The sequence below is a fragment of the Pristis pectinata genome, chromosome 38, assembly GCF_009764475.1.
Source record: "Pristis pectinata isolate sPriPec2 chromosome 38, sPriPec2.1.pri, whole genome shotgun sequence".
NCBI lineage: Eukaryota > Metazoa > Chordata > Chondrichthyes > Rhinopristiformes > Pristidae > Pristis > Pristis pectinata.
In genome coordinates this window covers 7,969,463-7,984,277 of record NC_067441.1, presented here as the reverse complement: position 1 = coordinate 7,984,277, position 14,815 = coordinate 7,969,463, and the positions used below count along the sequence as shown (strand labels likewise).

Below are 14,815 nucleotides of genomic sequence, written 5' to 3'. Positions count from 1 at the left end.
GGTAGATAAGGTGGTGAAGGAGGCATAGGATTGGAATTGGTTTATTATTGTCACATGTACTAAGATACTGTGGAAAAACTGTTTTGCATGCCATCCATACGGATCATTTCAAAACATAAGTCTATTGAGGTAGTACAAGGGGAAAAGCAATACAGAATATAGTGTTACAGTTACAAAGAAAGTGCAGTGCAGGTGGGTGTGCAAAGACACGAGGTAGATTGTGAGGTTAAGAATTCATCTTTATCGTACAAGGGATCTGTTCAATAGTCTTATAACAGCGGGATAGAAGCTGTCCTTGAGCATGGTGGGATGTGCTTTCAAGCTTTTGTTCCTTCTGCCTGATGCAAGGTGGGAGAAGAGAGATTGTCTGGGGTGGGTGGGGTCTTTGATTATGTTGGTTGCTTTACCGAGGCAGTGGGAAGTGTAGACCATAGAGTCCAAGTCCAGGGGGGGGGGGGGGGGGGTGGTGGCTGGAAACACACGGCATATTGTGGTGCAGGTCTGGTTGCCACACCCGTAGGAAGGATGTGATTGCACTAGAGACAGAGTGCAGAGGAGCTTCACCAGGATGCCGCCTGGATTGGAGGGTTTCCGTTATGGGCAGAGATTGGACAGGCTGGGCTTGTTTTCCCTGTGAGCGATGGAGGCTGAGGCGAGACCTGAACAGAAGTATATAAAATTATGAGAGGCATAGATGGGGTAGATACGTTTTTCCCCCCATGGTCAAGGTATCAAATACAAGAGGGCATAAGGTTGAGGTGAGAAGCAGGAGATTCAAAGGGGATCTGAGGGGTAAGTTTTTTCTTACACCTCAGAGAGTGGTTGGTATCTGGATCTTGATGCCAGAGGAGGTGGAATCAGATACAGTCACCACATTTAAGAGACGTAGATGGACAGTTATATAGGCAGTGAGGGCATGGGTTTAAGCTGAGGGGTGAAAGATTTAAAAGGGACCCGAGGAGCAAGTTTTTCCACACAGAGGGCGGTGGGTCTATGGAACGAGCTGCCAGAGGAAGGGGTGGGAGGGGGGTACAACTGCAGTGTTTAACAGACATTTAGATGGATAGGAAAGGTTTAGAGGGATGTGGGCCAAACGGAGGCAAGTGGGACTGGCTCAGGTAGGCACCTTGGTCAGCACTGGATGTAGTGGATTGAAGGGCTTGTTTCTGTGCTGTATGACGGACTCGATATGTGGCAGGTGATTAGTGCACGCAGCAAGCTCCACAGTCAACAGTGTCCAGGTAATCTGTTCTGGTGATGTTGGTTGACTGATAACGACTGGCCCCGGGGAGATCAGTTTCCTCCACTTCCATATCTTCCTTTCGCATCTGTCTGGGGTGACATCCCATCTGAAAGTTGGCACCTCTGACAGCACAGCACTGCCTCTGTACTGTTGAGGAGCACGGGATCTATGTTTGCCGGTGTTCTGGGAAACAACTCCCTGGTTTACGTGGGGATCTTTTCACCTTGTGTGAATGCAGACGGTATTTTGGTTGGACATTTGCACTGGTCTTCAAAGGCAGTACATATTGTGAAAGCACGGGTTTCTGTCAGTCCCTGTCCTTGATTCCTTCCAGTCACAGGTCAGGGCAGTGTTCCTTGCCCGGGCGTGACCTACAGTGCAGGAGGACTGAGCGTGCTGGTCAGTAGACACTTGCTTCCAGATTTTAGAGTTGACATCTTTCCTGGGTCATTGGTAGGAGTTTGACCTCTGGTGCTGTCTGTGTGGAGTTTGCACCTCAGGTGCTCTGGTTTCCTCCCACATCCCAGAAACATGCAAGTTGCTAAGTTCAAGTTCGTTGTCATAGACAGGGCATAAATGTCCTGAAAATTAGCTTTTTGCAGCAGCAGCACAGTACATTACATGCAGAGAAAAGCAGGCGGTTGAGCACGGATGCTGCCTGGCTTGCTGAGTTCCTCCAGCATCATTGTGTTTTTCACCTAGATTCCAGCATCTGCAGTCCTTTATTTCTCTAACATAACGACATTAGTGCAAGTTGAGGGAAATCTAGTCTAGAATTAGGGTTTTCCAGGTGGGTTCAAGAATCTGACGGCAGTGGGGAAGAAGCTGTTGTTGAACCTTGAGGTGTGGGTCTTCAGGCTCCTGCCTGATGGCAGCATCGAGAAGAGGGCACGGTCCGGACGGTGGGGGTCCTTAATGACGGATGTTGCCTTCCTGAGACGTCTCTTGTAGACGTCCTCGATGGTGGGGAGAGCTGTGCCTGTGGTGGATCTGGCTGAGTCCCACCCCCTCTCTGTAGCCTCTTGCATTCCTGTGCATTGGAGTTCCCAGACCAGACTGTAATGCAACCAGTCAACGCTGTACATCTATAGAAATCTATCAGTTTTTGAATTGCCACTGTAAATTGCCTCTAGTGCAGAGATGAGTGGCAGAATCTTGGTGCAGTTGATGGGAATATGGGGAGAATAAAATGGGACTAGTGTCAGGTTAGCGTAGATGGATGCTTGAAACAAAGTGCTGGAGGAGCCCAGCAGGTCAAGCAGCATCTGTGGCAGCATTGGGATCCCTGATGGGTGCCACATAACCCTGCCCACGCCCTGTGCTGGGATACAGGCTTGTGCAGAGATTGGGTGAGGGGAGGTGGGATTGTGATATCTCCCCTGACAAAGTGGGCCTGTGTCATGGCCCTCAGGTGACGGAATCAGCCAGGTAGTGAGGCACAGTCAGTGACCGTGCCTGGGATCTTACTGTTCGAATACCATTACACAACTCAGCCATGGCTCAGTGGTCTCTCTGATTTGTCTCTCGAGGCAGAGAGTTGTGGGTTTGAGAACCAGAGGTTGGGGCATAACGCAGGCTGAATATCCCAGCGCAGCGCTGAGGGAGTGCAGCAGTGCCAGAGGTGCATCACTACATTGTCACTGTATGACACTGGGGTACAGTACTGGTGGGGACTGGGTCTGTCACTGTATAACACTAGGGTACAGTACTGGTGGGGACTGGTCTGTCACTGTATAACACCGGGGTACAGTACCGGTGGGGACGGGTCTGTCACTGTGTAACACTGGGGTACAGTACTGGTGGGGACGGGTCCTGTCACTGTATAACACTGGGGTACAGTACCGGTGGGGACGGGTCTGTCACTGTAACACTGGGGTACAGTACCGGTGAGGACGGGTCTGTCACTGTATAACACTGGGGTACAGTACCGTGGGGATGGGTTCTGTCACTGTATAACACTGGGGTAGCAGTACCAGTGGAGACGGCCATGGGGACAATGTGCAAACTCCACACACAATTATATATTCATTGAAGGGATGGGGATTTACAGGCTGAGCCAGCATTTAATTGCCTCTCCCTAGTTGCCCTTGAGAAGGTGATGGTGAGCTGCCTACTTGAACCACTGCAGTCCTTGATGTGTGGGTATGAGGTGCTGTGTAAGGATTCTCGGCGAGTTGCTGCAGTACATCCTGGAGATGTTACTGTGTGATGGTGGTGGAGTGACGTGAATGGTTGTGGATGGGGTGCCCGTCAAGCGGGCTGCTACCTCCTGCATGTTGTTGGGTTCCTTGAGTGTTGTTGAAGCTGCACTGGTTCCACGTATACGTGGAGACTGAGTAGACAGGCATGTGTTCTCTAAGTTTATGAGAATGAGAGTAGATCTCATTGAAGTTTATAAAATGGCTGGGATGTCGGGGAGGACGTTTCCCCAGCTGAACAGTCTAGAACTGGGTCACAGTCTCAGAATAAGGGGCCAGGACTGCAGTGAGGACAAATTTCTTCGTGCAAATGCCGGAAAGTTCTTTGGACTTCTGTATCCCAGAGGGTTGTGGAGAGTCGGTTATCGAGTTCATTTAAAACAGAGGTGGACAGATTTTTGGATATTAAAGGAATTAAGGGGGGAAAAGCAGGAACGTGGTACAGAGGTAGATCAGCCACGATCTTGACGATTGTGAAAGCGGGGCGTGAAGGGCCAAATGGCCTACCCCTACATCTGTTCTTGTGTGCTTATGTTATGTCAGGAGGCAACGTAAGAAATAGAAGCAGCATTCAGCCCCTCATTCTTCCTGTATTATTCATTAAGATCTTTTATCTCAGCGCTACTTTCTTGCAAGAACCCCATATCTCTCGTAAGTTATTACACCGTGCACATTGCGTGACCTCAGGAAATCCCAAGTGCTTCAGACCTGGTGAAGAAACTTTGAAGTGGTGCCTCTTGTAATGTAGGTATCGCTGGCTTCCACAGATGGTAGAGAGCCAGTGCCAGATCACGTGCTAGTGCTTTTAGTCGAGGGGCTCGAGCAGAACATTGGGAAGACTTGTCCTGCTCTCCCTCCAACGGTGAGCGTGAGATGATGCCCTCCTCCCTCGAGGGGACAGTGAGGCCTCGCTTCAACGTCTCTTGGTTCGAGGACTGAAGTGTATAAAATTATGAGAGGTATAAATTTTGCTTTCTCTTCACTATCTTGTACAATTTATATTCCATGTTGTCTGTACCTATGTGCCTGCAAGTGTTTCTCCACTGTACCTGTACTTCGCTGCACTTGTGCACATGACAAACAAACTCGACCTGACTCGACAAGGGAGATGGTGTCTTGTCCCGAGAGAGATGTCAAATACTAGAGGACGTAGGGTTTAAGGTGGGGGGGAGAAGTTTAATGGAGATTTACGAGGCAATTTTTTTTTACACTGAGAGTGGTGGGTGCCTGGAGCACACGGCCAGGGGAGGTGGTGGAAGCAGCTACGTTTAGAGTGCATTTAGACAGACTCGTGAAAAAGCCAGGAATGGAGGGATGTGGATCATGTGCAGAGACAGATTGGGATTAGCTAGATCGGCATCATGGTCAGTGCAGACATGGTGGCAGAAGGGCCTGTTCCTGTGCTGTTCTGTGTCTCACCTGAAGCCAGTAGTACACCAGCTCAGTACAGCACCTGGCTCACCCAAAGCCTCACCTGGTGCAGAATGCTGCCATCGAGCAGAACATAGAAACATAGAAAACCTACAAGCACAATTCAGGCCCTTCGGCCCACAGAGCTGTGGCCGAACATGTCCCAACCTTAGAAATTACTAGGCTTACCCATAGCCCTCTATTTTTCTCAGCTCCATGTATCTATCCAAAAGTCTCTGAAAAGACCCTATCGTATCTGCCTCCACCACCGTTGCCGGCAGTCCATTCCATGCACTCACCACTCTCTGAGTAAAAAACGTACCCCTGACACCTCCTCTATACCTACTCCCCAGCACCTTAAAACCTGTGTCGTCTTGTGGCCACCATTTCAGCCCTGGGAAAAAGCCGCTGGACTATCCACGCGATCAATGCCTCTCATCTTATACACCTCTATCAGGTCCCCCCTCATCCTCTGTCACTCCAGGGAGAAAAGGTCGAGTTCACTCAACCTGTTCTCATAAGGCACGCTCCCCGCTGAGACATCCCTGTGTGAACTGATGCCCAGCCCAGGAGAGTGAGGCAGAGAACCTCACGCAGGGAAACCTCCTGACAGTCAGCCGCTCTCCCTTTATTTTCCGAGGGTCGCCTCGTATCGAGAGTCCACATCTTTTCTTCCAAGCTGGGACTTCTTTTCTCCTTGAGGTGTTTGTCCCCTGTTGTTAGCCCTCAATGTTTGCCTCATCTGGACATAGTCAGAGATCAGTCTGGTCTCCGCCCCCTGCCCTCCAGCTTCACAGTGGGCTCTCTGCAGGAGTGGGTCACTGCGGATTCCATCAGGTAGAAGATATGGGAGCCTGAGGGCACGTACCACCAGACTTAAGGACAGCTTCTACCCCACTGTGATAAGACTATTGAACAGTTCCCTTATACAATGAGATGGACTCTGACTTCACAATCTACCTTGTTGTGACCTTGCACCTTATTGCACTGCACTTTCTCTGTAGCTGTGACACTTTACTCTGTACTGTTATTGTTTTTACCTGTACTACCTCAATGCACTCTGTACTAACTCAATGTAACTGCACTGTGTAATGAATTGACCTGTACGATCGGTACGCAAGACAAGTTTTCACTGTACCTCAGTACAAGTGACAATAATAACCAATACCAATACCAATCTTGGACGAGGTGCCTCATTTTGGATTTCCCTCCCATACTACTCCCCTCACCTTCCCCTCTTGCTCACTGGCCCTGCCAGCCCTGCCCTCCCCTCCCTCCACTGACTCTCTCTCTCCCCCCCCTCCCCTTACCCCCTCCCTCCCACACCAGTCCTTCTCATGGAAATCAGCACAGGATCAGGCCCTTCTGTCCACCACGTCCATGCTGACTGTCGTACCTTTCCAAACTCATCCCGTTTACCAGCTCTTGGTCCGTAACCTACGTACTGGCGATTCGTGCTTGTAAAGATGCTTCTTAAATGTTTCTTAAAGATTACCCCTCCCTCCCCTTCACCTCCCTCCTAATTCTCTCTGCTCTCCATCTTCCCACATCCCTCTGCCATCTTTCTCTTCCTCCCCCACTTCTGGACCCCCTGTGATGTTTTTCCCCCACCTCCTTTCTCCCCTCCCTCTCCACTCATGTCCCTTCCCCACCCCCCCCCCCACCCTCCCACCACTGACTTTCTGTTTTCCATTTCAGTTTCCTGTACTGTTGTCGAAGCACATCCACTGTGGTGATGAAACACTGCTGTGTTTGTGGCAACAGAGGTGGGGGCAGGGAGAACATTGAACTGTCATTACATGACTGCTTTGCACAATACTTGTAATCTGTGTACTAAGTCATTGCGTGAGAGGGCCAAAATCTACGTCCTGTCACAAACCATCGCCCTAGCAGCTGTTTAAAACCATTTCTATCCTGCACCAGTTTACCGTGACAGGCAAGGTTTTCTTTGGAGTTTGAGATTGCAGCTATATAGGACCCTGGTCAGACCCCACTTGGAGTACTGTGCTCAGTTCTGGTCGCCTCACTACAGGAAGGATGTGGAAGCCAAAGAAAGGGTGCAGAGGAGATTTACAAGGATGCTCCCAGGTTTGGGGAGCATGCCTTATGAGAACAGGTTGAGTGAACTCGGCCTTTTCTCCTGGATCGACGGGAGGATGAGGGGGGACCTGATAGAGGTGTATAAGATGATGAGAGGTATTGATTGGTGGATAGTCAGAGGCTTTTTCCCAGGGCTGAAATGGTTGCCACAAGAGGGCACAGGTTTAAGGTGCTGGGGAGTAGGTATAGATGTCAGGGGTAAGTTTTTTACTCAGAGAGTGGTGAGTGCATGGAATGGGCTGCCGGCAACGGTGGTGGAGGCGGATACAATAGGGTCTTTTAAAAGACTGTTGGATAGGTACATGCAGCTGAGAAAAATAGAGGGCTACAGGTAAGCCTAGTAATTTCTAAGGTAGGGGCATGTTCAGCGCAGCTTTGTGGGCTGAAGGGCCTGAATTGTGCTGTCGGTTTTCTATGTTCTATTTCCCACCGAAGGCTCAGTAAATGGAGCCACACTGATCCAGGAAGACCCAGGTTCCAGTCCAACTCTGTGTGTGTGATCAGAAAAACTTTAACAGCAGCTCCCAGTGGGCCCTGGGCCCAGGGAATGGTTGGGGAGGGGTGGGATATCCCACCAAGCTTCTGTTCCCTTCTCGCCGTCCTGTGACTTTTCCCGTACCTGTGCAAATTCGGATGGGACTGCAATGCCTCCATGGCCAAATAGCCCATTTCCACAACCGAGAGATTGGATACTTCTGTGAGTTATTGGAGGTGCTCATTTCTTGGCACTTGCAGAAGGAGAAACGATATAAAACAAAAAGGCCTCTGAAAAAAGCAAGAGCTATTTTGTTAAGAGTAATAGAGTCGTAGAGTTATACAGCACGGAAACAGGCCCTTTGGCCCAACTCATCCATGTTGACCAAGTTGCCTCACTCAGCTAGTGCCACTTGCCTGCGTTGGGCCCATATCCCTCTGAACCTTTCTCGTCCATGTACCTAATCAAATGTCTTTTAAGTGTCGTAGTTGTACCCACTCCCTCTGGCAGATTGTTCCACATACCCACCTCCCTCTGTGTGGAAAAACTTGCCCCTCAGGTCCCCTTTAAATTTTTCCCCTCTCTCTCTAAACCCATACCCTCTAGTTTTGGACTTCCCTTACCCTGGGGGGAAAAACTGTGACCATCCACCTTATCTATGTCCCTCTATAAGATCACCCTCGGCCTCCTACGCTCCAGGAAAAACAGTCCCAGTCTGTCCAGCCTCTCCTTGTAACCCAAGCTCTCCAGTCCCGGTAACATCCTCGTGAATCTTTTTTTTACACCCTTTCCAGTTTAATGAGATGAGATATTTATTTATTAGTCACACGTACATCGAAACACACCTGAAATGAGTCTTTTTGCGTTACTGAGAATGTGCTGGGGAGCAGCCCGCAAGTGTCGCCACTCTTCTGGCGCCAACATAGCACGCCCACAACTCCTAACCCATACGTCTTTGGAATGTGGGTGGAACCAGAGCGCCCGGAGGAAACCCACGTAGACACGGGGAGAATGTACAAGCTCCTTGTAGACAGCGGCAGGAATTGAACCCAGGTCGCTGGCGCTGTAACAGCACTACGCTAACTGCTACACTTAGCAGGTCTGACAGAGCCGCATGCAGTGCTCCAAATATCATCATTCCAACATCTTGGATTTAGCACCTGGGCTCTGAACTGACCTGCTGACTTTCACTGTTGCCCCCTACTCTAGAGACCTGAGTGTCTCATCTTGGCTAGGGTGTAAAACACAGTGCTCAGCAAATACGGCGCTCCTGGAGTTGCCATCATTCAGATCCAGAGTGTTTGATGTCTCTGGGCTTGTACTCGATGGAATTCAAAAGGATGGGGGTGGTGGGGGATCTCATTGAAACCTACCGAGACCTGGATAGAGTGGATGTGGAGAGGATGTTTGCATCAGTTGGAGAATCTAGGATCCGAGGGCACAGCCTCAGAATAAAGGGATATCAATTTAAAACTGTGATGAGGAGGAATGTCTTCAGCCAGTGGGAGGTGAATCTGTGCAATTCATTCCACAGAGGGCTGTGGAGACCAGGTCATTGGGTGTATTCAAGGCAGAGATTGATGGGTTCTTGATTGGTAAGGGGGTTAAGGGTTACAGGGAGAAGGCAGGAGAATGAGGTTGGGGAAAAAAATCAGCCATAATTGAATGGTGGAGCAGACGATGGGCCGAATGGCCTAATTCTACTCCTATATCTTATAGAAACATAGAAAACCTACAGCGCAATCCAGGCCCTTTGGCCCACAAAGCTGTGCCGAACATGTCCCTATTTTAGAAATAGCCCTCTATTTTTCCAAGCTCCGTGTACCTATCCAAAAGTCTCTTAAAGGACCCTATCGTATCCGCTTCCACCACCGTTGCCCGGCAGCCCGTTCCACACACTCACCATTCTGAGTAAAAAATTTACCCCTGACATCTCTATACCTACTGCCAAGAGTCTTACCATTAATGCTATATTTGCCATCATATTTGATCTACCGAAATGAACCACTTCACACTGATCTGGGTTGAACTCCATCTGCCACTGCTCAGCCCAGTTTTGCATCCTATCTATGTCCGCTGTAACCTCTGACAGCCCTCCACACTATCCACAACACCTCCACCTTTGTGTGACTCTCCATCTCCCACTGAGATATGATGCAGTCTGCCCGCTCTGATGGGGATAAATGACCAAAGGTACCAAATCGCCAAAGGGAAGACAGCGGAGGAGTGTTCTCCCCAGTGTTTTGTCCCAGTCTAGTCATAGTTGTACAGCACAGAAACAACTAATCCATTTGCACATACCCTTCTTTGCTTTATTTCAGCGTGTATTCTACCAGCTGCATCATCTCACTTAAGTATTCAATAGAAACCATAACTGCAGATTCTCTCAGAAACAATCTATCTTCTGCATGGCAAACAAGTCAACATTACCACAAGAGAGCTGGTCATTATCACATTGATGTTGTGTGTCTTCACCGCCATTAGATTTGCTGCTGTATTTCCTACAACACAACTAGATGCATTTACAATGCTGACAGCATGTGGAAAGGTACTTCCTTGGCTGTAAGGTCTTTTGGGACATCTCGAAGTCGAGGGAGGCACTCTATTTCTCTGTCAGCTGCAGTGAGCGGCTGCTTGGGTCACAGTTGTGCGTGGCTGAGTGACGTTACCTTGTTTTGCTGCCTGTGCTGTTTGGATAGTGACAACACTGGCCTCGGGATTCCTTTGGCTGCCTTTGAGGAGACCATGTGGTGTTTGTTAGTGTGTGAGTTTTGTGTGTGTGTGTGTGTGGGGGGGGGGGGTGGTGGGAGGGGGGAGGAAGAGGGGGGTTGGTTACTTGGCACTGGTCAGGAACTCTGCACTGTGTTTATACACATTCCCAAATCATGAGCTGTCAGACACATAGCTACAGCACTTGTGCACATTGCTTTGAGAGGGAAAGCCGGGGGCTGATGTGAAAGCTGGTCTGTGGACAATCCTGTTCCCGTGGTCAATGAGAAGATACATTCCCCCCGATCCGATTGTGTATTGGTGCAGAGCTGGCTGGGTCCCTGAGCTCTACACCAAAGAAACTTAGGATAATCTTATTTATTTGTGTGATGTGGACAGTGATGATAGGGCCAATATTTGTTGTCCACACAACATGAGTTTTAGTCCATTGAGTCCCTTTCCCCCACATTTTCCCTGTAATTCCGTTGTCCCCACAATTCCCATCTTCTCACCTCAGATTTTACCACTCGAGGGACAATTAACCCACTGACACGCAAGGTCGTTGGGGTGTGGGAGGAAACCAGAGCACCCAGAGGAAAACCCACACGGTCACAGGGAGGATGTGCAAGCTCCACCCAGACAGTGCCGGAGGTGGGGATCGAACCCGGGTCGCTGGAGCTGTGAGGCAGTGGCTCTACCTGCTGAGCCACTGTGCCACTCTTAACTGGTCGGGCCGTTTCACAAGAGAGTTGCAAGGCATTCAAGGATGAGGGCTGTAGACATTCTTCCCAGAAGGTGACTGGTGAATCTTTACATCAATCCCTTAGCACCTTTCATTTTTAATTCCGGATTGAGCGCTGGGCTGTTTATGTTGTATTTCCAGCATAGCTTCTGGAAATTCTCGATACCTGACAAGATTAACATGGTCGAGGAAGGCCACGTTACCCATCTTAGTTCATTCCTCGCACTCTCCTTGTGAGGGGTTCTTCAGTGATCCTGGAATGGCTGCCTCCCTGGCCTGTCCTGGAGTATGTTCCAGGGGTAGCTCCCTCTTTGTATGGAGAGCCACCTCCTTGCTTGTTTCAACCTGTGATCCTTCAGTTTGACCCACTGTTAGCCTGTCCAAAGTCAAAGTTGAGTTTATTGTCACCTGCACAAGTACGTGCGTGCACGGGTGCAATGAAAAACCTGCTTGCAGCAAACATCGCAGGCACATAGTATCAGATAAGCAGCATTCACAAGAAAAACATAAATTTAAGCATAAATTGTACACAATTTTTATAATAAAGAACACAATTAGAACAAAACAAAACAGTTCAGTTCAGTGCAAAGTGGTCGTAGTGTTTGCTAAACTGTAGGTGATTAGGGTTGTGCCGGTTGGTTCAGGAACTGAATGGTTATAGGGAAGTAGCTGTTCTTGAACCTGGTGGTGTGGGACTTCAGGCTTCTGTACCTCCTGCCCCGATGGGAGCTGCGAAAAGATGGCACGGCTTCTTGTAATCTGAATGAAGAGGCCCAGTTTACATTTTCTTTATATCCATTTCTGTTGTTTTGGAAACTTCATCTCCCAAATTGACTTGATCGATGCATATACTGCCAGGTTTGGTACAGACCTGACAAACTCTCATACCTGGGGTTAGGGTTAGGGTCAGTGACGTCTGAGTGAGCTGGTTGTTGTCAGGGCCGCTGTTGCTCTACAGTGAGCAGGCTGGGGATGGACTGAGTGGAGCAGGAATCACAGCAGCAGCCAGTCGCTCTGCTGGAAGGTGTCTGTGTGCAGATGTTTGCTGGGACCACACTCTGGCTTGGCTGTGGATCCCTGCACGGCCATAGCACTCGATGAGACATGGAGGACATCTGTGCTTGGCGAGATGTTAAAATCACATTTCTGATGGGCAGGCACAGTAGTGCAGCAGTTAGTGTAACGCTATTACAGCGACAGCGACCCGGGTTCAATTCCCGCCGCTGTCTGCAAGGAGTTTGTACGTTCTCCCCATGTCTGCGTGGGTTTCCTCCGGGTGCTCCGGTTTCCTCCCACATTCCAAAGACGTACGGGTTAGGAAGTTGTGGGCGTGCTATGTTGGCGCCGGAAGTGTGGTGACACTTGCGGGCTGCCCCCAGAACAAACTACACAAAAGATGCATTTCGATGTACATGTGACTAATAAAGATCTTATCTCAATCAAATGCTGTCAGGCCATGTTTATTGAGGCAAAGAATTTGCCTTTTACACGATGAGAAGCATCTGTCCTTATCTCTGTACGTGCGGAACCCTTTGCGCCTCACTCGCTTCCCTTCTCCCTTGGCGGGTGTCTTCAAATCCTCATAAGCCCAGAACTCGTGATTCCTCCTTCCAAACTGTCTGGCTGACTCGAAAGCTCCTCCTTTCCTGCCCTCATACCCTCTGTGGCGCAGTGTTGAGGTTGTCACGAGATGCTCTTGTGAAGGGGCTAGAGGACCTGTACGGATGATCCTCAGGTGATAACATGTTCTCCCTTTGCTTTGCAGTCCCTGATGAGTTCCTGGATTCGTTGGGTGCGCCACTGGAGATCACCGATGGTTTCATCAGCAGCATCTCGGTGACCATCCCCTGGTCTGCCCTGATCACTGAGAACTGCACTGTGGAGGTATCAGGACTGCAGGTCACGTGCAGACCCAAGTACTGCTTTGGTAAGCAAGCCACAGCTGAGATACTTCTGTGAGCTACTGGAGCTGCTTGCCTCTTGGCACTTGCAGGAGGAGAAGCAATATAAACAAAAGGCTTCTGAAAAAAAGCAATAGGTCATATTTAGAGTAATAGAGTTATACAGTGCACAAGCAGGCCCTTTGGCCCAAACTTGTCCGTGCTGATCAAGGTTGCCTAATTGAGCTAGTCCCACTTGCCTGCATTTGGCTCATATCCTTCTAAACCTTTCCTATCCATGTACCTGTCCAAGTGTCTTTTAAATGTCATAATTGTACCACCTCAACCACTACATCTGGCAGCTCGTTTCATATACCCACCACCCTCTGTGCCCATCAGGTCCCTTTCAAATCTTTCCCCTCTGACTTTAAACCTGTGCCCTCTAGTTTAGGACTTCCCTACCCTGGGGAAAAGACCGTGGCTGTTCACCTTATCTATGCCCCGCATGATTTTATAAACCCGTATAAGGGTCCAGAATAGGGTGGGGCTAGCTACATCCAGGCACTTGCCACATCCACTCATGATAGTCCTGGCTGCCCCCTACATAAAAGCTTGTCTCTCATCTCTTCTGGGTGGTAGAGGTAGGGTGGTGGTTTGGGTACAGCTATCGCTAAGGACACACTGTTAGGCTGGAAGTTGGGTAAAAGCCTCTTGGACTTGGCGTTCATGGAACGCACGCAAAAGATGGTATTGGTTTATTATATTGTCACGTACCGAGGTACAGTGGAAAAACTTGTCTTGCATACCAATCGTAAAGGTCAATTCCTTACACAGTGCAGTTACATTGAGTTAGTACAGAGTACATTGAGGTAGTGCAGGAAAAACAACAACAGTACAGAGTAAAGTGTCACAGCTACAGAGAAAGTGCAGTGCAATAAGGTGCAAGGTCACAACAAGGTAGATTGTGAGGTCAGAGTCTATCTCATCATGTAAGGGAACCGTTCAATAGTCTTATCACAGTGGGGTAGAAGCTGTCCTTAAGTCTGGTGGTACGTGCCCTCAGGCTCCTGTATCTTCTACCCAATGGAAGAGGAGAGAAGGGGGTATGTCCTGGGTGGGTGGGGTCTTTGATTATGCTGGCTGCTTCACCAAGATAATGAGAGGTAAAGAGAGTCCAAGGAGGGGAGGCTGGTGTCCGTGATGCGCTGGGCTGTGTCCACAACTCTCTGCAGTTTCTTGTGGTCCTGGGCAGAGCAGTTGCCGTACCAAGCGTAATGATACTGTGAATAGAGACAATGTAGTCATAGAGCAATACAGCATGGATACAGGCCCTTCGGCCCAACCAGTCCATGCCAACCACAGTGCCCACCCAGCTAGTCCCAGTTCCCTGCACTCGGTCCATATCTCTCTAAGCCCCACCCCCTCCACATACCTATCCGAGTGCTTCTTAAATGATACTATTGTACCTCCCTCACCTACTTCCTCTGCAGCTCGTTCCATGTACTCACCACCCTCTGTGTGAAAAAGTTGCCCCTCAGGTCCCTTTTAAATCTTTACCCTCTCACCCGAAACCTATGCCCCCTAGCTTTGGACTCCTTTACCCTGGGGAAAAGACTGTTTACCGTCCACCTTATCTATGCCTCTCATAATTTAAACACTTCTATAAGGTTGCCCCTCATTCTCCTACGTTCCAGGGAGTGTTCTTTTTTTGAAACTGTATGAATAAAATATACAGGCTGTCCCTGGGTTACTAATGGGACACCCCTACATTCGAACAAACTCCCCTAACGTTATTAAATTCAAAAGTCCGACGTATGTCCTATGAATGGCAGAACTGGTTTTTGGAGAGACAAGACTGCAGATGCTGGAGGAACAGATGAACGAGCAGCCTCTGTGAGGGGGAAAGGAATGGTCAACGTTTTGGGTTGAAACCCTGCTTTGGTCCTGCTGCTCCCAGAATGAGTTTCCTGTCTCCTTCTCCACCTTTAGTAATGGTTCTTACCCAGTCTTGCATGCCTTTGCCATTCATTACATACTGTAGGGGTGTGGTTACCGTAT

The 14,815-nt window shown here is 49.3% G+C and overlaps 1 protein-coding gene across 1 annotated transcript in view; it reads left to right on the top strand.

The window, feature by feature from the left end:
* Positions 1-14,815, top strand: part of LOC127586934 (autophagy-related protein 2 homolog A-like) — a 180,832-nt gene that overhangs the window by 5,360 nt on the left and 160,657 nt on the right. The window contains 1 exon segment of the mRNA XM_052044963.1: positions 12,654-12,804. Within this exon segment, the coding sequence (XP_051900923.1) occupies positions 12,654-12,804 (151 nt within the window).